General features: G+C 56.9%; 1 protein-coding gene across 3 annotated transcripts; it reads left to right on the forward strand.

Moving 5' to 3' along the window:
* Nucleotides 1-343: 343 nt before the first annotated feature.
* Nucleotides 344-22,616, forward strand: STARD3 (StAR related lipid transfer domain containing 3). Of its 3 annotated transcripts, XM_024573189.4 has the most exons (16): nucleotides 353-466; nucleotides 7,808-7,902; nucleotides 12,614-12,886; nucleotides 15,595-15,672; nucleotides 16,046-16,123; nucleotides 16,245-16,298; nucleotides 16,683-16,800; nucleotides 17,002-17,100; nucleotides 17,325-17,380; nucleotides 17,725-17,817; nucleotides 18,496-18,558; nucleotides 18,727-18,822; nucleotides 19,165-19,244; nucleotides 19,337-19,441; nucleotides 20,522-20,615; nucleotides 21,074-22,615. In XM_024573189.4, exons 3-16 carry the CDS (start codon nucleotides 12,665-12,667, stop codon nucleotides 21,176-21,178), a joined length of 1,341 nt encoding a protein of 446 aa, XP_024428957.1. In that variant the 5' UTR covers nucleotides 353-466; nucleotides 7,808-7,902; nucleotides 12,614-12,664; the 3' UTR covers nucleotides 21,179-22,615. The 3 variants fall into 3 exon arrangements, with proteins under 3 accessions (XP_024428956.1, XP_024428957.1, XP_045038291.1); XM_024573188.4 differs by lacking the exon at nucleotides 7,808-7,902 and having other exon boundaries at nucleotides 344-466; nucleotides 21,074-22,605; XM_045182356.3 differs by lacking the exons at nucleotides 353-466; nucleotides 7,808-7,902 and adding an exon at nucleotides 12,283-12,391 and having other exon boundaries at nucleotides 21,074-22,616.
* The last annotated feature ends 195 nt before the right edge of the window (nucleotides 22,617-22,811 follow it).

A 22,811-nucleotide genomic window follows, 5' to 3' on the forward strand; every position in this document is an offset into this window, starting at 1 on the left:
GAAAGCGGCTGAGAGGAAAGGGAACAGAAGCGCTTCCAGAGTAATTATGGATTCCTTCAAATCCTGTCCCCCCCATGTCCCCAGCCCCGGCACCACAGGCCTCCTCTCACGCAGTTCCCTTTTGATCCACTGCGCCAGGCTTATGTGGCCCACTGAAGACGACGCGCCGGCGCTTCTTTCCCATTTCCCCACGCTTAGGAAGCCTCTCCAGAACTCTTAACTTAAGCAGCAGCCCCCACTTCCGGCCTCTGGGGTGGGGCCGGGGGCTGTAGGGCTTGGGGGCGGAGGCTGAGGCGGAGGGGCGGGGCTTACGTCCGAACGCACGTCCCCATTCGTTCTCTGGGGCGGACTCAGCGGCGGAAGTGGCGCCGCCGCAAGATCCCCTTCCGCTCGGAGGCGCTGCCGGGGCCGCGGAGCGGACTGCGGCTGGGGCAGAAGATTCCGGCCCGTGGCTGACATGCAGCAGGTGGGTCCAGCAGAGGTCACCGGGACCGGGTAGTGCTACAGGGTTGTGTCTTGCTAGCGGACCCAGCTTTCTCGGCCGGTTTCCCTTCTTGGTTCCATCCGACCCTTCCCACACCCAGCGCCGCAGGTTCCGCCCCCGTCCTCTGTGCCGCTTCTCTCTGTCACGCGCGGAGTAGGGGGTCTCTGACCCTCCGAGGCCCGCCCACCCAGGAGGGCGTCCCGGGTCGCCTTCATGAGCCTGCATGTTCACAGTGAGGGGAGAGGCGAGGGGGATGATATCTGGGTATTAAGGGGCAGGAGTTGGACATGGGGAAGGGTCAGGATTTCCGAATGAGGAGGAAAATACGCGTTTCGGTAGGTCTGCGTCTCATTGACATTCGGTCTCCCTCAACTTCCTTTGGAATGACTTTCTAATTGACACAAAAAGGGCCCTTTAAAGAAGTTCTTAGAGGTACCTAACACCAGTGACACTCATTCCTCACTGACATAATTGACACCTGCCCTCCTCCCATTTTGGGGGGGAGGGAGGTGGTTCCTTCGTGTCAGCATCTCTCATTTTCTTTCTACTGCTCTAACAGTAGAAGTGTTGCTTCACATTTTATTCTTCTCCAGCCCCTCACTCTGTACACTGAATCTGGATGGTCTCATCTATTCCCTGGGCTTCAGCTTTACACCACTTAAATACCCAAAATGCGTCCAGCTCTACAACTTAAGCGCGGCCCCTCCCTGGAGCCCCAGACTTGGCTATCCAGCTGCCTATCAATTGGACAGCTCCACTTCCGCAGGAGCTCGCCGAGTTTGAACTTGAACGGGTCTTTTCCCCTGCAGACTGATTCTGTCCTTGCCACGCCCCATCCCAGAGAAAAACCTGGGCATTATCTTAGAGTTTCTCTTCTCCCTCAATTCCCACATGGAAAGGGAGACCTGTCTGCCCAGCTCACTTCCTTTTCTATTACCACCACCTTTGCTGATGCGTTTCTCACCAGATGATTGCAGAAGCTTCCCGCAACTTCTGATCCTGGCTGCCTGCACTCAGTCTCCAAACTGTAATTCTTGTGATCTTGTTAAAACTCAAGTCTGATAGTGTTGCTGCCTTGCTTAAAACTCTGATGGCTTTCCATTACCTGCGGGAAAGGCTGAATTCTAGCACAGTTTACAGAGCTCTCTGTGATCTGAGTCTCCCGTGTGCACCCTGAGGTGCAGTCCTACCGCCCTGCAGGAAGCACTTGCCCACACTTCGCTATTTTCCTTCTATACCTTTCAACACACCAGCTCCTCTACCTAGAAAGGCCCTTCTCCTCTTATCTGCCAGGCTACCTTCCACTTGTCCTTCAGAGTGCTCTGCTCAGGTAGCACCGCTTTTGGATTGCCTTTCCTTTAACCCCCAAGCCTAACTATTGCTCTTCCGTGTCCCTGCGGCACCCCGCCCATAATAACACAGTGGTTGAAAATGCAGGCTCCTGAACCAGGCTTTCTGGGTTCTCACACTGTTTTTGTTACCATGATGAAGTCAGCGCCTCGGTTTCCTAATTTGTAAAACAAAGATAGTCATGTGCTACCTTATAGAATTATTGTGAGGATTAATGAAATAATGTGTATATAGGGCTTAAAACAGCGAGCACATGAGTGCTCAGTAAGTAAATGTTATCTATTCTTGTCCATATAAGAACAATTTAGAGCAGTGGTTATAACTTTCAATTTCATGAGCTGCTTAAGGACAGCTGACGTGGTTTACTTATTCTGTCCCAGAGCCTTCAGGCCTGGCTTTTTGTCAGCAAGTAAAATGCTGTGGTGGAGGGCACCAGCTTCAGGCGCTGGATTCATTGAGTGAGAACTTAAGAGTGAAAAAGAGCCCCGGCTGGTGTGGATTGAGTGCTGGCCTGTGAACCAAAGGGTCGCCGGTTTGATTCCCAGTCAGGGCACATGCCTGGGTTGCGGACCAGGTCCCCAGTTGGGGGCACGTAGAGGCAACCACACATTGATGTTTCTCTCCCTCTCTTTCTCCCTCCTTTCCCCTCTCTCTAAAAATAAATAAATAATGTCTTTAAAAAAAAAAGTGAAAAAGACCCAGACCTGATGTCTGCTCGGTAAATGAATTTGGGAATGGATAAATGTTACATGATAGGCATTAATTCTAAAGAACTCTTGGGCACCCAAGGCAGAGAAGGGCTGAGGATGGCTTCCCAGAATTGCCGACAATTAATGAGGGGCCTTAGCGCGAGAGGATGAGTTTGCCAGAGGGAGGTGGAAACTGGTGGGCTTAAAGAATGGAGAACTAGGTTCTCTGAACTGAGCTCTTGTTGGGGGGAGGGGCCTGAGGTGGGCAGGAGGGCAGAGGCAGCCTCCTCTGCTGAGATTGGGGATTCCTTTCCTCACTTGGCCATGAGGAAGGGCCCCTTGGCTTAGGAGCCTTCAGGGACCATGCCCTGGGGTGATCCAGAGGCCTGGTACCAGGTGTTTGGGGGCAAGCCCCCTTGGGTGGGGTCAGCCTGTGGGCTGAGTGTGTGCAGAGGCTGGGCATTTGCTCATGCTGTTTTGCCTGTCTGGAATGCTCATTCTCCTTCCTGCAGGGATAGATGCATAGAATCTTCAAGGCCTAAGTCAGATGGCTCCTCCTCCACGTGCTTTCCCAACCTCATGTACTCCAGCCAGGTCAGGTGCTCCTTTCTCTGGGAGCCCGCACTCCTTTTTGTCTGCTCCTCACTGACAGCTCGGTAGCACCCTTTATCGTTTCTCTGTCAGCCTCCCTTTCCAGCCCGGGAGCTGCAGAGCGTCACCTGGGGCAGCACAGTGTTTGGCCCGTGGTGTTTGTGTGCCGCATTGAATCGGGCTGTCTTCTAGGGGAGGAGGTTGCATGAGGGGGACCCAAAGGAGAACAGGGGTTATCTTCTGGAGGACAGGCCCCGTGTAGTACAGGCTTCCCCCACTAGGTGAGTGTTCTAGCAACCCATTTGTGTCAGTGCACCCGCTGATGTTGTTGTGAGAGGCTGCCCGTTCAGCTTCAGTGAATTTTTTTAAATACTCTTTCAACGCATTTGCCCATTTCATGAAGGGTGATTTATGAGTGCACCTGCCCACACTGCGCTGAGTGTTCAGCAGTTTTTACTGAAAACAGCATGACCCCGGTGCCTCACCCTCCTTATTCACCCAATCTCAACCCGAGCAACTTTTTCTTTTCTTTCCCCAGATGAAAAAAGTCCTTAAAGGGAAATGTTTTGCTGATGTGGAAGAGACTTAAAAAACAAAACAGAACAAAACAAAAAACAGAAGCACTAAAAGGCATCAAAATCGATGAGTTCAAAAACTGCTTTGAGCAGTGGGAAAAATGTCTCAATAAGTATTTTATATCAAATGGAGAGTACTTTGAAGGTGACTGAAGTTTAAACATGTAAGAATAAATATACAATTTTTTATAAGTAAATTCTGTTTGTAGGAGTTCCCCCCCATGAGGGTGATAAATGGTATTGGAAAAAATACAATAAAAATAAATTAAAAAGTAGAAGTAAATTGAGCTCTCACACACCTAGACTTGTGCAGTGGAGACCGAAAATCCTGTACATTTGACAGCTTATCCTTGTTCCACTGACTGGCAGAGATTATTGGCTCCATTTTGCAGATGAAGAAGTTGAGATATGGCAGGTAAGGTCAGAGTCACTTAGCATCAACTTCAGAACTGTCTCCTGATTGCAGGTCCATAGCTGTGTCCCGAAACTGCCTCAGAGTCCTAGCCCCCAAGGGGCAGCTGCCACGTCAAGTGGGATAAGGGACAAGGAAGCCATCCCATCTGACCAATTGTGTGTGCCAGTTGTGAACAACTTCTGGGTGGGAAGTGGCTGATCCTGGCTTTTGTCTCATCAGGGCTGGTGCTGGGAGAAGTCTGAGCTGAACCACCCCCTAGTGCTGCAGGGGACCTTCCCTTGAATGGGCTGATGGGACTGAGGTCTTTGCAGGAAGATGACTGGCCCTTTCCAGACTGACCTCGAGAACATGATTTCATCAGCCCCAGCTTTTACTCAATAGCACAAAGGGGTGGGGTGGGGTCTGACTCACCAGCCCCCGAGTAGGCCAGGGTCATACAATCACAGAGCTGGGGGCATCCTGACACTTAACAGGGCCTGGCATGTGGAGGGGTAGGAGGGCTGAGCGTCTCTCAGTTTGTTAGGGTTTCCAGTGCACTGTACTGCCAGAACTCCCCGGCTGGGGAGGGGAGGGATACTGAGGAATATAGTTTCTGTTTTGGCTTGACTCTTCTCTTCCCATTTCCCCAGAAGGGAAGGAGAAACAGAGCCTGGCTTCTGCTTCGCAGTCTCATTTGTCACTGCTGCCGTGTCTTGTCTTTGAAATCGTACTTGTCCGGGAAACTTCCCAAACCCTCTGTGAGTGGGGCAGAGTAGGGCCAGCCAGCCAGCTGTGGCGAGGCTGATGGCATGGGCCGCTGAGCCTGGAATTCCAGGAGAACCTCATGTGCCATCCTAGGTCAGCTGCCTGAGACCAGAGCCCATCCTCCCATCCAGCAGCCCGGATGGCACCCTCAGTTTGGGCAAAGTGCTGTGTTCTGGACATGCCTGACCTGGGGCCCTGCCTCTAACACTGTGTCCATAGCCCCTCATAGCAGTGACAGCTGCTGTTCGTTAGGCACAGGCATTTTGTGTGTTCTTCTAACCCTTTTAATAGCTCTGTAACGTGGGCACTGTACCGTCCCCATTGTATGATGAGAAGACTGAGGTTCTGACAGTGATTTGGTCGAGGACACATAGCCTGCTAAGGAATGGCCTTGGGTCTTTGACTCGTGTCCTTTCCCCTGTTCCAGGGTGGGCATTATGGATCCATAGACATGGCCAGGCAGTGTGACCTGGGTGGGCCTCAAGGGCTCGAGGAGAGATGACTTCGAGGCTCCAGGCTGTGTGTAAGGGAATTGCTGAGTTGGAGTCCTGAGATCTGGGGTCGGGGAAGCCTGGGGGGCGAGGGAAAACTTTGCCCAGGAGGTGACATCTGAACTGTTATCTTGTCAGAATTATTCCCCACGGGGAGGAGGTCGGTCCAGAATGAGGGAGCGGGGGAGTGGAGGTGCAGAAGGAAGACCAGCCGTGCGGTGTCCTGGGAGCAGTTAGTGGTCAGGAACATATTGGGGAAGGGGTATTACCTCTCATAGCGAGAGGGGAGTACTGAGGTCTTGCTGAATCCTTCCTCCTTGACCTTTGCTCTCCAAGGAGTCTTAACTCACCTCCCCTCCTCTCCTTGCAAGTGCAGGCTCAGGGAAGGGGAGGGGAGCAGCCACCCTGCCAGCTAGTGGAGGGCAGGGCAAGACGCCATCAGAGGGCAGAATCCAGCTCCAGGTGAGGTGGTCTGGACCTGGCAGAGTGTGTGTGTGCCCTGGTAGGGAAGGGTGGAAACAGTCCTTCAGCACATTTCCTGAATATCTGCTATGAGCCTGGTGCCATTGTGGGTGGTGGGCACGGAGCAGGGGGCAGAGCTCTGGGATTCCCTGCTCTCGTGAAGTTTGCGTTCCAGTGGGAGAAGACAGGCAGTAAGCGCAGACTGCTAGTCACACTTGTCTGGGGTGGTAAGTGCTGTGGGGAGAGAATAAGCAGGGTCAGTGGACGAAGGGTGGGGCTAAATAGGGAGTTCAGGGGAGGCTTCTCCAAGGGGACATTCACAGAGACCGAATGGGGGAAGGAAACCTCGCAGGGTCCTGGGGGAGGAGCTCTAGACAGAGGGCAGTAGATACAAGGTCCCTGGGGTGGGAGCATGTTTGATGTGTCCAAGGAACCAAGATGGACTCATGTGGCTGCAGCAGAAGGTTCAAAGGTAAGAGGGGCTTGGAGGCCAGGGTGGGTACTCTGGCCTTTACACTGGGTGAGCTCCAGTGTAAAGGGAGTGGTTGAGGGCCATTGGAGGTTTGGGGCACTGGGGAGATGTGGTCTGACTTTCCCCAGATTTCTCTGGTTGCCTTGTTCAGAACAGACTTAGGACATGGGCAGGAGGTAGGAAGCGGTGGCAGGTGAGAGATGAGGCCTCAGGCAGGGTATGGTGGCGGCAGTGGTAAGCAGTGGGCAGGTGCTGGCTGAATTTTGAAAGAAGAGCCAACAGGATTTGCTGATGATTTGGATGTGGAAGATAGGACTCTGGGCTCTTCACAGGCCCTGGCTGGGTTGCCGTTCACCTCTCTGGGGTCTTTAACACCCGCTCCCTGGCCAGCAGATGCTCTGGAGACAGCAGCTACATTTGGATTTGGGGGTTGCAGTCCTGCCCAGAGGGAAGCCTGCATATTGCTGGGGTCAGTTCTGCCCCATCCTGGCTGGGAGAGTGGGCAGGCCTCCCCTCTCCACAGCTCCTGGGGGGGTTGGGCAGGGGGTGATGAGTAAAGCAGTAGGTGTTTGCGGGCTGCCACACAGGCCACCGCCCTGCTGGCACGTTTGTTTCCTCTGTGCAGGCTTGTCTGGACGGTCTGCAGGCCCATCCGGTCTGCTCTGCTCCCTCTCTGAACTAGGCTGGCCAGTGGCAGGACTGGCCAAGGCTAACCTCTTCCACACCCAGAGCCTCTGCCCATCTGTGGATTCGCCGTTAACCTGGGCATGCGCAGGGGCAGCCTGACCCAGAGAGTCTTCCGCCAGAGAAGAGGCAGGGATGTCGTGCTAGCTACCCCTTACTCAGCAATCTCCCTGGGTCAGGGACTGTTCTAGGCCATTGTGTTTAAGCCATCCGTCCTTGCAATACCTGTAAGGAGTAAGTGCTGTCATCACCCCCAGTTTACAGGGGAGAAAACTGAGGCACAAGAAATTCAGTCACTAGTAAGATGGGAATCCAGGGTTTGAACCTTCTGGCTTGGAGTCCAGTTTTTTCTCAGCCTCACTGATTCCTCCTGATTTGTGCTGAGTTAGGGACCCCACGGAGAAGCCCCTGAGGCAGTTGGCGGATGCAGAGCGGGGAGGGGTTGAGGGCCTGTGCGCATGTCCCCTTGACTCCAGGGGAAGGTTGGAGGAAGCTGTACTGCCCCAGTGTGGGTTGTTTCTGGACAGAGATGCGACTGGTCCCCCACCCCAGGGCCACAGAGAAGAGCTCTCAGGGCCAAAGGAGCTGGGGCTCGCACGCTGGGGCCCAGCCCTTTGGAGGAGGTTGGGGGTGCAAAGGGTGAGGAGACTCAGAGGTGGCAGTGGTGAGCGTCTGTTGCCCGCTTACTCTAGTGCCAGACACTATTCTATGCGCTTCCCATGCGTTGCTCTCCTCTGGTGCCCCAGACAGCTTGGGATCGAGACAGGTGTCCCCAACTTCCTGATGTAGCTTCTGAGGCTCGCACAGTGAGTAAGAGGCATTGTTCAAATTGCTGACCTCCCTTGGCCAGGAAACACTGGGTGTCGAGCTACAGAGCGATGACTGGAGCTTCTAGCCTGGGATGTGACTGAGGCCTGGCAAGGACCCCTTCTGTACCCCTGCCATGTAAGAACTGTGGAAATCGGGACCTGGGCGGGGGATGGGACGGGCGGGGATTGGGGGGCAGGCGGGCAGGAACTGGGAACTACAGTGGGGCCAGGCACCAGTGGTTACAGATCAGTCCTGGCAGTGTCCCTAAGAGCCTGTGCAGGGAGCCGGGACAGCCCCCACTTCTGCTCTCACCCACCACATGGGACTTCACCTTTGCCAGGAGCTGGACTGTCTTGGCCCTTTTTATACAGAGGTGAGGGAACCTGGCCTGAAGGCACAGAGAGCTTGCTCTGGGTCACCCGGCAGCTGAATTACAGAGCTCAGGTTTTACTGAAGGCCTTTTGGGGTGATTTTATCACATGTCACTATAGCATAAGCCCCCCCCCACACACACTTAATGTCCCTCTCACCTAAATGGCCTTGTCAGCTACCTGTTCCATCTCAAAGCACCTGCTGTATAGATGTCAGCCCTAGGAGGGAGCGATTGTTGTTGCCTTTTTTATTGGGGTAAAATAAACATTTACTGTTTTAACGGTCTTGAAATGTACAGTTCTGTGGCATTAAGTACAGCAGGTCCTCAAATAAACATTGTGGTTCAATATCGTTTCATTATAATGTGGCCGTAGGAACTTGACTCTTGTTTACATCAATTAGCCTGTGGTAAAGTTAGTTTCATTACGCTCAGTTTCGCTTAAAGCACAGAACCTGTCAAGGATGCTAAGTGGGGACTTACTGCATTTTGTTGTTGCCTTTATTTATTATTATTTATTACTATTTTTATTTATTTATTTTTAAGATTTTATTTTTTAGAGAGGGTAAGGGAGGAAAAGAAACATCAATGTGTGGTTGCTGCTCATGCGCCCCCTAATGGGGACCTGGCCCACAACCCGGGCATGTGCCCTGACTGGGAATTTGAACTGGAGACCCTTTGATTCACAGGCCAGCACTCAACCACTGAGCCGCCCCGGCCATGGCAATTGTTGCATTTATTTAATGCAGCTGTAGAAAGCAAATCTCAGAGTGGTGATATTTGCCCCAGATCACACAGCTAGTTCAGGGCTTACTGAGATTTGAACTCTGGTTTCAGAGTCTACTTCTCTTTCCGGGATAGCAGCTGCCTGCTGTTGCTTGCTGTTAATCCTGGACCCCACCCAAAGCTCCTGCTGCAACTGGTGGTACTTGAGGCTCCTGGGGGGCTGGAAGAGGGTGTGGGGCCCTTTGCTTAGCTTCCCACTGTCCCCAGACCTCACTTGCCTCTTCCTCCCCACTCCTCTTTCCCTTTCAGCCTAGGATGATAAAACCTCCAGTTTCCTGCCTCCCTCCTTCCTCCTCTCCCTAAGCCTTAGCAGCTTAGCTTCTGCAAACACATTGAATGTCAAGTCTGCCCCCAGCCCAGGTGGAGGACTTCACACCACACATGCCATTGCACTTCCAACACCTCTGAAGGCACCTGGCAGGGGCCGGTGGCAGCAGGCAGTGGGCTGGAGGGAGGTGTGCTCTTGCGGGCCGGGTGGCAGCCCCGCTGTCTCCAGCCTCACAGCACTCAGGCCTGCCTGCCCCTCATCAGGAGGGTAGGCATGGTGGCATGGGGCCACGCCTACGTATTCTGCTTGTGCTGCCACCTTCTGCCCTCAGGGGCCAGGGGCAGAAACAAGTGCTTTGGGAACTGCTAAGGGCAGTTCCAGGCCAAAATGGTTTTCACCTCTTAGACTGACAGGTGGTCTAAGGGAGAGCTCAGAGGCCTTTTGAAGTCATCTGAGTGAGCATGCCAAGGAGGTGCCCGGGGGTGACCCCAGTGTTTACGGGAAGTCTGACCGGTGGGGCTCTGTGTGGCCACCTGTGGGGGCAGGACCCGTACAAATAAGGTTTTATTTTCTTTCTTTTTTTAGTTTCTCTTAAAAAGGGGGGGCGGTTAAAAAACCACTGACTTTTTCCTTGGTGAGAAGGACTTGCCCCAAGTTAACCAAGATTAGCGGCTGCCCAAAGACTGGGGCTCAGGTCTTAACGCCTGGCTGGTGCTCCTACTGCCAGCTCTCGCCTATTTGGACTCTGAGCTGCTTTCACCCGGAAAGGAAATATAGAAACGCCTCCCCCGACTCTGGCCAGCCACCCCCACACCTGTGTTTAGCTCCCATACCCTTGTATCTGCAGCTCCCAGGCTTCCCGACACCTCTGCTCTCAGCCCCTATCTGTGTCTCTCGCTTCATCGGGGATGTCTGGGTGTGTGAGTGTCAGTGCTGTTGCCACTCTGAGTGTGTTTCACACCCAAGCTGCTGCCACCCAAGCCCTGTCCCCAGGGAGAGAGGGAGAGAGCCAGTGGGGAAGACGGACAGACACAGGAGCAGACTGGCAGCAGGGAAGCCAGAGAGCCCTGCCGTGAGACAGGGAGATGGGGGAGAGAGGCAGGGTGAGGGCAGACAGACATAAGAGAAAACTGGAGAAGGGGGAGAGGCTGGTCTGATGGGGTGGAGAAGATGACTGGGAGGCGAGAGAGACGGGCAGGAGCACCCAGAGGGATGACAGCACGTGGGCATGGAGAGGGCTACAGAGACCCCGAGGAAAGATAGAAAGGTGGTGTGTGGGGAAGACAGGAAAGGGGAGAGATGGAGACAGGTCTGGCTGAAGACAAGAGGGCTATTAGAGACCAGGAAATGTCACCTGCCCTTGAGCTGCAGCCCTGTCACAGTGAGCGATGTGCCGAGCGTGCCGTCTGGCGCCAGGTTCAGCTGATAGATGTGGGGGGTCCCCTTGCCAGCGGCCTGTCACATCCCTCCTCTGACCGCCTCCTGCAGAGCTGGGCTCAGCTTTCCTTCAGTGCCCTCCAGATGAGCTTGTGATGGGGACCCCGGGAGTGTGGCACTGGGGGGCAGCCTTGGGCCGGTGCCTGTGTGGGGAAGCGTCACTGGGGCCTGTGCAGAGGCAGAGGGCCAGGTGAGCTGGCCTGCTGGCCACAAACTGGGGGCTTGTTGTGGACCTAGTAGATGGAAGGGACTGTGGCAGGTAGTAGATACAGCGAAGGTTTAGAGGGAACAACAGTTGGGGGGAGACTGGTTGGATCTTGCCTTCCCAGGGTCAGGGACAAACACCGAGGGCTCCTCTTCTGCTGGCCCCTGAATATGGCCCCTGGTGCTGGCTGGTGAGAAGACTCAGAGAGACCCTCGGTCATGTCCTAGAAGCTTAGGCTGCACTGCTGAGTCCGCTTCTCTCTGGTTCTGGACTGAACCTGTCCCCCACCCAGGGGACAGGGCCTCTTAGGGCACCTGGCAGCAAATCCTTGGAGCCGAGGTCTCAGGCCTGGGCCCACAAGGGCTGGGCCCCAGGGAGGGAGTGCCCCGGGGCCCCTTTGGTCTCTGGGGTTCGTGAGACTTTTAGCTTCATGCTGTGGTTTTTGGACTATAAGACACACACCCCAAAAAAAATTTGGGAGGAAAATGGGGGTGCGTCTTATAGTCCGAATGTGGCCTACCTGGCTCACTTGGGGGGTGGGGGTGGCGCGGTGGTAGAGTAGGGTTTTTTTTTCCTATTTTACTCCTCTAAAACCAAGGTACATCTTATAGTCTGAAAAATACAGTAGTCGCCCAGGGAGGTAGGCTCAGCAGTCTCACCTGTAGAGTAGGAAGAACCACCCCGCCCCGTGTGAGCATGAATCAAGGCCATGGCCACAGCATTCTATGGGCAGTGGAGCTCGGGACCAGCCTAGGTAGTGGCTGGTTCTTACTCTCTTTAGGGCCTGCCCCGGTCCTCCCTGCTATGTGGCACGTTGCTGAGGGCCAAGAGACCCTCTGGATCATCCATTTATTCAGTAATCAACTATTACGCACTTGGCTAGGAGCCAGGCATTGTGCTAGGCCCTAGGAGACAGCAGCGCCCAAGGCAGGTAAGGGCCCTGCACCCGTGGAGTTTGCAGAACAATAAATAAGTTCATTTCAGATAGTGAAGAGTCCACTGAAGAATGTGTATACGTGGCACTGTGACGCCCGTGAGGTGGGTGCTGTTATGCTAGGACCCGTGGGAGCCTCGGGAGGGTTGGAAGTGGGGAACGCTTTCTCTGGCAGTTGTGTGGAGAAGAGGCAGTTGCAGGGTGAGAGACACAGCCTGGAGGCTCCCACTAGGAGCACGTTTTAGTGTCCAGTTGAGAGACCTGGTGGTCAGGCCTCAGGAGGGGTGGTGGGAGTGGAGCTAGAGAGAAGGGACCAAGATGTCCTCCCTCCGCACCCACTGTCCCAGCTGTCCCAGCGCAGAGCACTGAGAGAGACTGCTCTAAGAAGTCCCTCCCAGTTGCCATGGATTAGGGGGTGGGAGGGTAGGGTTGGCTACTGGGAGGGAATGTGGCTTTGTGCTTGGAAAACAAAGAACAGAGCTTGGGGCCCTCTTCTCCTGGGGGTGAGAGGCTGTTGACAGGAGCAGAGGCTGAACCACAGGGCTGGGCTTGGCAGGAGCGGGCTGCGCGTCCAGGCACCGGGGAGGACCCCAGGGCCCCCCAAACTGGGCTTTGCAGGGGGTGGTGAGGAAGGAGGACAGTGAGAGGGATGCTCGAAACCCTCCAGCCTGGCAGTCGGGCCACTGGAGGGACCTGGGGCTGTGGGGTTGGGGATGTGCGTGGCGGATGTGTTTGGGAGTGAATGGGGTCTCTGGGGGCTGTATGTGGAGGGATGAAAGAGGCTAACTGGACCTTTAGGACCCTAACATGCTTGAGGTGACCCAACCACCCTGCCTCTGCCCCCAGCTGTCCCGCTGAGGCCCCACCCTCCCTGCCTTGAGGTGGGGGCCCACCAGGATGAACAAAGTGTCCAGGGATCTGGCCTGTGACTTGGAGCGCAGTCTGCCAGCCGTGGCCTCCCTCAGCTCCTCGCTGTCCCACAAGCAGAGCCTCTCGTCACACTTCCTCCTGCCGCCTCCCGAGAAGCGCCAGGCCATCTCTGATGTCCGCCGCACCTTCTGTCTCTTCGTCACCTTTGACCTGCTCTTCGTCTCCCTGCTCTGGATCATCGAGCTGAACGTGAGTGGGCTTGAGGTTGGGAGCACAAGCCGTGCTGAGGGGGACATAGTCACTCCATCGGCCCTACGAGAGGGTAACGTGATCCCGGGCAGAACAGCTCAGAGGGGTTGAGTCATTTGTCTCAGGCCTCTCCGCAAGCGTGGAGGCAGGCTTTGAACCCGCTTCTCTCTCCAAAGTTTATACCCTCGATTTCTGCGAGGGGAGGAGAGACCCCAGCCAGCTCTGGTTGAACTGTTGAAACCTTTGTCTTCTTTCTGCCCTACATTGCTCTCCGGCTTCATTCATTCATTCACTCATTCATTCATTCAGCCAGCATTTTTTGAGCCACTGCTGTGTCCTAGGTACCGTGCTGAAAGCAGAGGGTACAGTGGGGAGCACACCAGTGGAAAAACTTCCAGTTCTCTGGCACCCGGCTCTCCCTTCCCATTTTGGGCACTCCTCCAGGGGCTGCGCCCCCTCCCAGTACAGCCTCAGGGTCTGGTGAGATGTCACCCAGCAGCCTGGAGACGGAGCTGCCTCTCAGTGCATGGTCGGCAGCCCTCTCCCGTGCGGCACTTGGCCAGCTGGTGGTAGGGCCCGATCTCTAGGCGCTGCCAGGGCAGAGTGGGGCCTGACTACAGAGGCAGGAGCTGCGGGAGCAGGGCGTCCTACACTTGGTGCTATCCCGGCCCCTCCTTTGCATCAGCTGTGACCTCAGTGAGGGACTCAGCCTTTCTGAGCCTCCCTTCATTTTCCTTCTGTAAAGCGGGTCAGCGTTCTGGACGGCAGATGCCCTTCCTCCAGATCTCAAGCTCGGGTGACAGGAAAACGATGACTTTGTTGAAAGAAGTGAGGAGGTTAGAGAAGGGGCAGGCCTAGGGGTGAGGAGGTAAGTTTGCCTGTGGACATGCTGAGCTGGAGGGCAGCTAGGGTTCTGAAGATGACTGTCTTTTGTGCAGAGCGATAGCTGAGCCGGCCCCTTCCACCAGGTAGCGCCACAGCCACGGGGACTTCAGGGACCATCTTACCAATGAAAACGCTGGGGCCCAGCAAGGTTCGGGGCAGTTCAAAGAGCTTCCAAGGTCTTAGCCTGCTTCCTTGTGAAGGTCCTCGCCAGCATCCAAGCGAGCACTGACGTCTACCCACACTGTTCATTCAGTGCATATTTTCTTGCCAGAAAAGAGTTGAAAATATTTTGATAGTTTTATTTTTGAAATTATCTGGCTGCATTGGCTGCAGTAACTCAGCAGTCACCGTGCCTATTTGGGAATTCTTGCAAAGTGAGAACACCTAACCTCCAAATTGCTTTGAAATGTAATGAAAAATTTCAGAATGTCGGATTTAGCAATCAGTAGAGTTAATGTAATGTTTCACTTGGTAGACACTTAATTAAAGTTGTATCGATGTTCAGTTTTTGTAGCTTTATTTACGTAGTTTGGAGCCCGCATGGTTTAGTTCTGTGACAGCCTGGGTGCGGCCCGGTGGCTGCGAAGACCCGGGGGTTGTAAGGCCTCGCTGCTGCTGCTGGGCACTGGCGGCTTGGGGACTGGACGGCTCTCCTGGGTCCTGGTGCAGTCGGTGCAGGCAGGTGCCCAGGCAGAGGGCAAGTGCTCTGTGAAGAGAAGAGGGGAGGAAAGCTGCGAGGGACAGCTACTATTAGGGGTGGGAGGTGCTGGGGAACCCAGGAGGAAGTAGTCTGAGGAGGGAGAGGTGGGCCTGGGTCCCGTGGGGTGTCAGGCCAGGGCAAGGGGGCGTTGAACTTTGCAGGGCTCAGGATGGTCTTAAGGCTGAGAGGCATGTGATTGGGGTGTGCAGGGGGTTCTAGCATTGGGTGGGGGGGGGCGCTGTCCAGACTCCTGGCTCCCTGTACAGCATCAGAATCATCAGGAAGCTTTGTAAAGACTCCAGATTCTCAGCTCGCCCTAAGACTCAGACTCATGGCCTGAACATCTGTATCTTTAACCAGCACCGCACCCCTGCACCCCCCTCCCCCTGCCCTGCTGGGAGTATCTGCCAGAGATTAGAAGCCCTGTTCTGAGTGGTCATGAAGGGTCTTATGACTAGAAGCCCTCGGGCTGCAGCCTTGCTGTCGGCCTCCATCCAGGTGCCCTCTCTACCTAGCCGGGGTGTCCAGGGTCCCACTGAAAGTGTGCGGGTGGCTCGGGTAGGATGGGCCACGAGGAGCCTGCCCGCTCTCCCCACCATCCTCTCCAGCAGCATGATGGATTTTGCCCATTAAGCGCAAACCTAATCAATTGATTTGCCACCTGGGCTCCGTCTGACACCACTGCCTACCCCCGGCCCCCATCACCCCAGATGGCTGGTTGACTGGGAAGATGGAGCACTGAAGTGTGGGGGGAGATGAGATTATGTGAGGCAGGCTCCCAGCACCCTGTGCGCCAGCCCTACCTGCTGGCGTGGGGCCCAGTCCCTGCCCTGCATGTCCCCAAGGCCCTGCTGGTGTGACCCTGCCCACTACCATCAGTGCTTACTTGAGCCCTGCTTGCCCGCGCTGCTGGGATCCTGGGAGGGATGGTGTTGGTGCTGGGGTCCCAGGCCTCTGGCTGAACTCCCCTGGTGCTCCGGCGCCCCCTTTGGGTGGTGGCTTAGCATCTGCAGCCTCTCCACCAGGTCCCACCCTGCCCCTGCCTCCTCCCTGTTCCAGGAGGTGAGGGGCAGCCCAGGGACCGGGCTCTGCCTATAGAGCTGTTCGTATCCTCCTTTTCCAGACGAACACAGGTATTCGGAAGAACTTGGAGCAGGAGATCATCCACTACAACTTCAAAACTTCCTTCTTCGACATCTTTGTGAGTGGCCGTGGGTTCCTGGGAGCAGAGGGAGCAGGACGTGACTCTGGCCACCCTCTTCTTTCCACAGCACACGTCCCCACCTGGTCGGGGAGACCTGGCTCCCGTCCCCAGGGAGCCCTCAGACTTGAAAAAGGTTCCTAAGTGAGGTCCCACTTGCAGAGAGCCCCCAGTGGGAGGGGGAAGACAAAACTTGGGTCCAAGATGGTCACATCCAAACCGTCCCCAAAGAAACACTGACTCAGCTGTTCTCTCGAAGGGCGAGCACATCCATGTGCAGGGAACCTGGGGGAGCAGGTCTGGAGGGGGAGGGGAGCCTTCAGTAGGGGTGGGGGCGTTGGCCTCCCTGTGATGGCCTCCCCGCCATCCCCAGGCCCTGGCCTTCTTCCGCTTCTCCGGGCTGCTCCTGGGCTATGCCGTGCTGCGGCTCCAGCACTGGTGGGTGATTGCGGTAAGACGCCACGCGCCCGGCGGCCTGGGGCCCTGGCGGGGCTGGTGCGGGGGTTGGATGGAGGAAGACTCACTCCCCAGCTCCTGTTTTCCCTCTCTCCTTCCTCCCTTCTCCTGGGCAGGTCACCACGCTGGTGTCCAGTGCCTTCCTCATTGTCAAGGTCATCCTCTCTGAGGTCAGTAGCTCAAGGTCTGGGTGGACTGGAGGGCTTCTGGCCTGAGGGATGGGCTTCTCCTAAGAAGGGACCATTTCTCTGATTTTGGGTGTCTGGGTTGGGGTGAGGGGCATCCTTTCCTTTGATATTCCAAGGAGTCATCTTCACTGGCTCCCCCCATTTGCCCCTCAACGACCCCAAGAACAGGACATTCTTCCTCCAGCCTAACCTGAGTTTATCCTGCTGCAGAACTCATTAATTCCTCTCAGAGGTGTGTGCTGCAGAGGGCCCTCAAGCTGCTAGTACCAGAGCGGGGTACATGCCAGAGTTGGTAGCCCCAGGAGCGGGCTCTGCTCTGATTTGGGGTGACCCCCTGCCATGGAGCTCAGCCCCCTCTCTCCACAGCTGCTCAACAAAGGGGCATTTGGCTACCTGCTCCCCATCGTCTCCTTTGTCATTGCCTGGTTGGAGACCTGGTTCCTTGACTTCAAAGTCCTACCCCAGGAGGCTGAGGAGGAGCGATGTGAGTGCTAGGGGTAAGGGGGGCAGTGAGGGTCATCCCAGCCTGAAGAGGGGAGAAGTTCAGGCATGAGAGCCAGTTCTGAGCCATCTTGCCAACCTGAGTAGCTTCCAGGAGCCGAAGAGTGAGGCCAAGGCAGGGGGCCCTCAGGCTGCCCTACTGTCCTTGGTCTGGGACAACAGCTGCCCATGTCTGCTCTCCCAGGGTACCTTGCCGCCCAGGCCGCTGTCGCCCAAGGGCCCCTACTTTTCTCTGGAGCTCTGTCCGAGGGCCAGTTCTATTCACCCCCAGAATCCTTTGCAGGTGAGCGCTGGCATTTGGGGGAAGTTCCTTCAGGGAGGGGCTTTGTGAGGAGTGGGGTAGGCTGAGTCTGTTCTCTCTGCGCCTTCTGTGGTCTCCCTGGGGGAGCCAGCAGCCCTCTCCCGCACACACTTCTCTCCCCACATCCTGCGTTTGGGTCGGAACCCACGACCTCCCACACTCTCCCCCCACCTCTTCCCATTGTCCCCTGTGTGTGTTCTCTGCAGGGTCTGACAATGAATCAGACGAAGAACTTGTTGGGAAGAAAAGCTTCTCTGCCCAGGTATTTGGCCGCCCGCCCCCACCCTACCTTTGGAGCGGGCACCCCAGAGAAGGGCCAGTGCTGGGCTCAGCCAGGGTAGGCAGGGGCCCGCCAGCAGAGGGCAGAGCTCAGCAGCTGGAATGCCTGCCGGTGTCCTTTTGAGTGCCAACCCCCATCTGCCAGGCCCACTGGCCTGCCTCTAGCCAGGGACCTGTGTGGAGCAGCCACAGCCATGGCTCCTGGCCCCAAGCCCGTCGTTCAGGCTTCCGTGAGAGCTGTGTAGGTTGTCTAGAGAAAGGACCAGCCACGAACAAAGTGCGGTGCGGGCCCCAGGCTGACCCCCTCCTGCCTCCATCCCCGGCCAGGAGCGGGAGTACATCCGCCAGGGGAAGGAGGCCATGGCTGTGGTGGACCAGATCTTGGCCCAGGAGGAGAACTGGAAATTCGAGAAGAATAATGTAAGAAACCTCTCTCCCACCTGACCCGCCCACGTGTGTTGGGAGTTTTTACTCCCTTTTCTGAGGCCAGAGAAATAAGCCCAAGGATTACAGGGGTTGGAACCATGTCCCCACCCCAGGAGAAGGGGCTGGGCCCTGGGGTTGGCCTCGGCAGGAGGTCAGGCTGGACTGGATGTTTCCACTGCCCCTCCTCCTTGCTCCCAGCCACCCCCCCAACCCCCCTACCCTCATCTCCCTGCTGCTCTGCTTCCTGGGCTTTGCTTTGAAGGGAAAGCCAGGCATCTACCCTGTGTTCGGTGTTTTGTTTCATCAAGATCAAAACAATATTACCTAAAAAGATGGCAGAGAGCTTTGAAAACGGAGGGGAAACATTCCCGTCCCTTTCCCTGGCCAGTTCCTCTGGCAGCCCTTGTCGGCCTGGAGACACGGTCCTTCGTGGTTGTAGCCGCAGCTGTGCCTCTGTCTTTTAACTTGATAGCAAAAGCCTTTCTCTCCTTGTTGCTGGACATTTGTCAGAACCAATGTTTTTTAGCAGCTGCTCAGGTATCCCCAGACCCCTTCGTTTTCCTGCCCTGAGCTATTTAAAAACCTAAACTGCCTGTCACCCATTCCTGAGCCACCAGCCCATGCCCTCCCCCCTCTGCCCACCTCCCTGCCACCCTTCTGTCCCTCCCACAGGAATATGGGGACACTGTATACACCATTGAGGTTCCCTTTCACGGCAAGACGTTCATCCTGAAGGTGAGTGAGGGGATTGGGTGTTCCGGAGTGTCCTGGAGCTGCCTGCCCCATCTGGGACTTGATGTAGGGGCTGAGGGGCCCTCTGGCAGCTTTCTCTCCACCCAGAGGGAAGGGCTGTGGGCCTGAGCACAGTTGGCCCCACCCAGCCCTGTGCCGGCTCTGCCCCAGGCCTTCCTGCCCTGTCCCGCGGAGCTGGTGTACCAGGAAGTGATCCTGCAGCCCGAGAGGATGGTGCTGTGGAACCAGACAGTGACCGCCTGCCAGGTGAGCCTAGCCAGGAGGCCCGGCCCGGCCATCTCTCAGGACAGAGACCAAGTGACACGGCAGGTCGGGGCAGCGATGCCCTAGCATGACCAGTTACCCCAGGGGACCTGGGTCACGTCATTGAACTCTTCTGTGCTTCAGGTTCCCCATCTGTACAATGGGGTGACAGCACCAGTGTCTCCCAGGCAGGGAGGGAAAATGGCCAGCGTGCCTGGCCCGGGCCCCATGAATGGGAGCGGCTGTCAGGAAAGGGACAGAGCACAGAGCAGGCTGGGCTGGGGTCCCTGCGGGCTCGGTTCTCCTGGGACAGGCCGCACTCACGTCTGCCCGAACGGCCCGCAGATCCTGCATCGAGTGGAAGACAGCACCCTCGTTTCCTATGACGTGTCCTCGGGGGCTGCGGGTGGTGTGGTCTCCCCACGGTGAGTAGTGCCACACCCCTTCTCTCAGGCAGGCCTCCTGCCCCCGCGTCTTGGGCCTGGTACCCCCTGGACCTAACCCTCCCCCCTCCCAGGGACTTTGTGAATGTCCGGCGCATCGAGCGACGCAAAGACAAATACCTGTCATCGGGCATTGCCACCACCCACTGTGCCAAGCCCCCAACGCACAAATATGTCAGGTGAGCCTGGCCTTGCCCACGGTCATCCCAGCCAACCCCTCCCCAGGTGGCTCTGAGGACAGGGCAGGGTACGGTATGTGCAGCTGAGGACTTTCTCCTGCTGAGGCCACCTTGCTGTCCCCTGTCCCACTGGGCTTTGCCCTTCCCGACCCCTAATCCTGCTAATCAGCTGCTGTGTGTGCTGGAGACTGGGGGAATAATGTCTGGACCCACGCCACCCACTCTAGAGGGCGGCCCCAGGAGTAGTCTGGGGATAGAGCCAGCCCCAGGCGACCCATCAGGAGACTCGAGTCCCTTTTCCCCCCCTCTCCTCGTCCCTCTACCTTGCCTTTCTCCTGGAGCGCTTGGAAGTCCTGCCAGAGGAAGAGGAATTATGCTCTTCCCACTGCCTTTTCCAGGCACCCTGCCGGTCTCCATCTGCCTAATCCTAGGCTCCAGTGCCGCGGGCGGCCTCCTCCCAGATACCCCACTCTTTCCCTTCCTTCCTGGGGTTCGCAGAGAGCACTGTTCTTTGGGTATCAGACTGGGGTTCTGGTCTCAGCACCACCAGACTTGCTGGGTGATAGGCAAGCTCATTTCCTCTCTGGGTGCCAACTTCCTTATCTATGGAGAGGGCTTCAGAATGCTCGGAGAAGCTGTGGGCAATTAAATGAGTGAGGATGTGAACCACACAGTCTCCTGAAAACTCCTGGGAGGGTGCCCCCTCCTGGAGGCCACCAGCACTACACTGCCCCCTGAGTTGGGCAGAGGGGAGAAGTGCCTGCCCAGCCCAGCCCCCCACAGCTAGAGTTGACCTAGACTCTGGACAGGGTAGTTGCGGGCTGGGAGGGTGGTGAGCCCCCAGGTGTGTGCGCTCGTGCTGCACAGGTGTAAACTCCCTAGGGAGTGTGTGAGCTTCCCGTGGTGGGGGTGGAGATGCGAACTGCCTCTGGCACACCTGTTCCGGGCCCTCCTCAGGCAGGGGAGCAGTTGCTAGACCAGCAGCTCCCTTCTCCCTTCCACCTATATCCAAGATGGGCCAGGAATGGAGGGGGAAAGCCAGGCTCCAGGGTCACCCCGGTGGTGCCTCTTTCTCCGTAGGGGAGAGAACGGTCCCGGGGGCTTTGTCGTGCTCAAGTCGGCCAGTAACCCCCGCGTCTGCACCTTCATCTGGATCCTTAATACAGATCTCAAGGTGAGGGTGCTGAGGCTGCAGGGCAGGCTCAGGGTGGAGGGAGCTCTGCCTGGTGACGTTGGGGGCCCCTATCCTGTTCAGAGCCTCCCCTACTCTCCACCTCCTTTCTCACCCTCAAACTTGGGGCAGGATCCACATGGTCCGGCTGTCCTCACTTACTGGAGGGCTGGTGCCTCTCCTTTCATACCTCTGACTCCTGCAGCCATGAGGAGGGCCGGCTGGCTGCCAGCCGAGCCCCTCCCGGGTCTGTTTGTGTGGCTGATGCCAAGGCCTGGTCACAGCATGTTCCTCCTGCCAAAGGTGAGGGGAGAGGGCGGCCTGGGCTGCATTCCAGAGCTGCACCTGCATTCCGGCCCAGGCCCAGCGTACTCCCTGCAGGTGCCGGTTGTTGAGGGAGGGAGGAGCCCCTGCTGAGGGCGAGGGTGAGCTGTCCAGGAGCTAACTCCCGCCTCCCCCAGGGCCGCCTGCCCCGGTACCTCATCCACCAGAGCCTTGCCGCCACCATGTTCGAGTTTGCCTTCCACCTGCGGCAGCGCATCAGAGAAATGGGAGCCCGAGCATGATCGTGCCCCCTCGCCACCCTGCGGGCCAGGGTTCTGGCACCACAGCCACCAGAGCCAGAGGAGGGCCCGGGGGGCTGCCCACAGAGGACCTGGCCTCCCTCAGCGTGAGCAAGAAGCTCTCCCACGGCAGCCCCCTGGCCGCAGGCTGCCAGGCTGCTCTGTGCCCAGGAGCGACGGCCCTGAGCAGGTTGTGGGCTCAAGCACTGAGCACTGAGACACTGGGGCTCTGCCGTGGGTGCATGGCGGCCCTGCCTCCTGGAGGAGGAGACCCGCTGTTCCCTGCCGAGCCAGGGGCAGGGTCTGGAACAGGAGCCTCAGACTTGATGGGGGAGGGCCAGGGCCTTGGGCAGGAAGGAGGCCAGGATAGCCTGTCACCAGTGTTAAGGTGCAGGAGCCCCTTCATCCGTCTGCTTGCTCCTCACGGTTTTGGGGGATTATTTAAAGGGTCTGGGACCATTTTCCACATGTACTTATGGGGGAGTGGGCGGCAGGTGGGCATGGTGGATGCCGGCAGTGAACCTCTGCCTCTCCTAGCTTCTCTCCCTCCCCTTGGGGCCTCCTTGGGCACTTTTGTAATTTGAGCCAATTAATAACATGAACTCAAAAGAAAAAAAGCAACTCCTCCAGCCTGGTCTCTTGAGGGAAGGGGCCGGGAGCACCTCGCAGGTGGGGCAGGAGTGAGCCACCACCCACCACTGAGGCCAGATACCTGACACATCCTCGCACCCTGGAGCCAGTGGGGACTCAGTTCCTGCCCCCACCCGCCCTCCCAACATGGGCACGCGTGCACACACACACATGCACGTTTTCCTGAATGGTTCCACTGGGCAGATAGCCCATTAGAGAAAAATGCTCCACTCCCCCTGCCCGGCTTCCTGTGAGGGAAGGCCAGGTTGAGGTCTCAGGCCAGGATTTGGGAGGAGGTAGGAGAGCCCACAGCAGGTCCTGGCTGTTTCTGGGGTGCCGTGTCCGACCAGGGGCCTGAAGGTGGGGTCTCAGCTTCCTGGTCACTGAGGCATCTCAGGGATCTCTGCCCTGCCGCACTCACTAGGGGCAGCAGGGAGTTGGATTCTGGGGGGCGAGGCCAGGGCCCTGCCCTCCTCCCTCCGTGGGGCAGGCTCCCAGAGCAGCCGGCTTGCCTTGGGTGAGGGGAGTGCATCCTGGTCCTGGCGGGTGTGTGACCCTGGGCAAATCTGTGTCTCAGCACCCATTTCCTAATTTTTTTGTAAAAACGGGACTCGTTATGTCACAGGGCTATTATAAGATTAAAAGATAATCAAGAATCAGGTATAGTGCCTCAGTAATCAAGAGTATGCAGTTCTGCCCCAGGTGGGCGCCAGCTGTCCCCACAAGGTCCTCGTCTGAGCTCCTGTCACTGTCTCTTCTGGCGCCCTTTGCTTTTCCACTCAGCATTTTCACATTCTCCCCCGCCCCGTGCCCACCTCGCTGTGTCAGCTTGCACCAAAATTGCTGCTCTTGGGTGCTGGGCTGTCCCAGCAGCCACCCTGCTCCCCGTGAACGAGGGCCAGGCCCTGCCCAGGTGGCGCATTGGAGCTGGCAGGCCCCAGAGCTCTGGTTGGGCCATTAGGACCGGAAAGCAGGGAGAATGAAGCTCAGAAAGGGGCCAGGGCTG

The sequence above is a fragment of the Desmodus rotundus genome, chromosome 9, assembly GCF_022682495.2.
Source record: "Desmodus rotundus isolate HL8 chromosome 9, HLdesRot8A.1, whole genome shotgun sequence".
Taxonomy (NCBI): domain Eukaryota; kingdom Metazoa; phylum Chordata; class Mammalia; order Chiroptera; family Phyllostomidae; genus Desmodus; species Desmodus rotundus.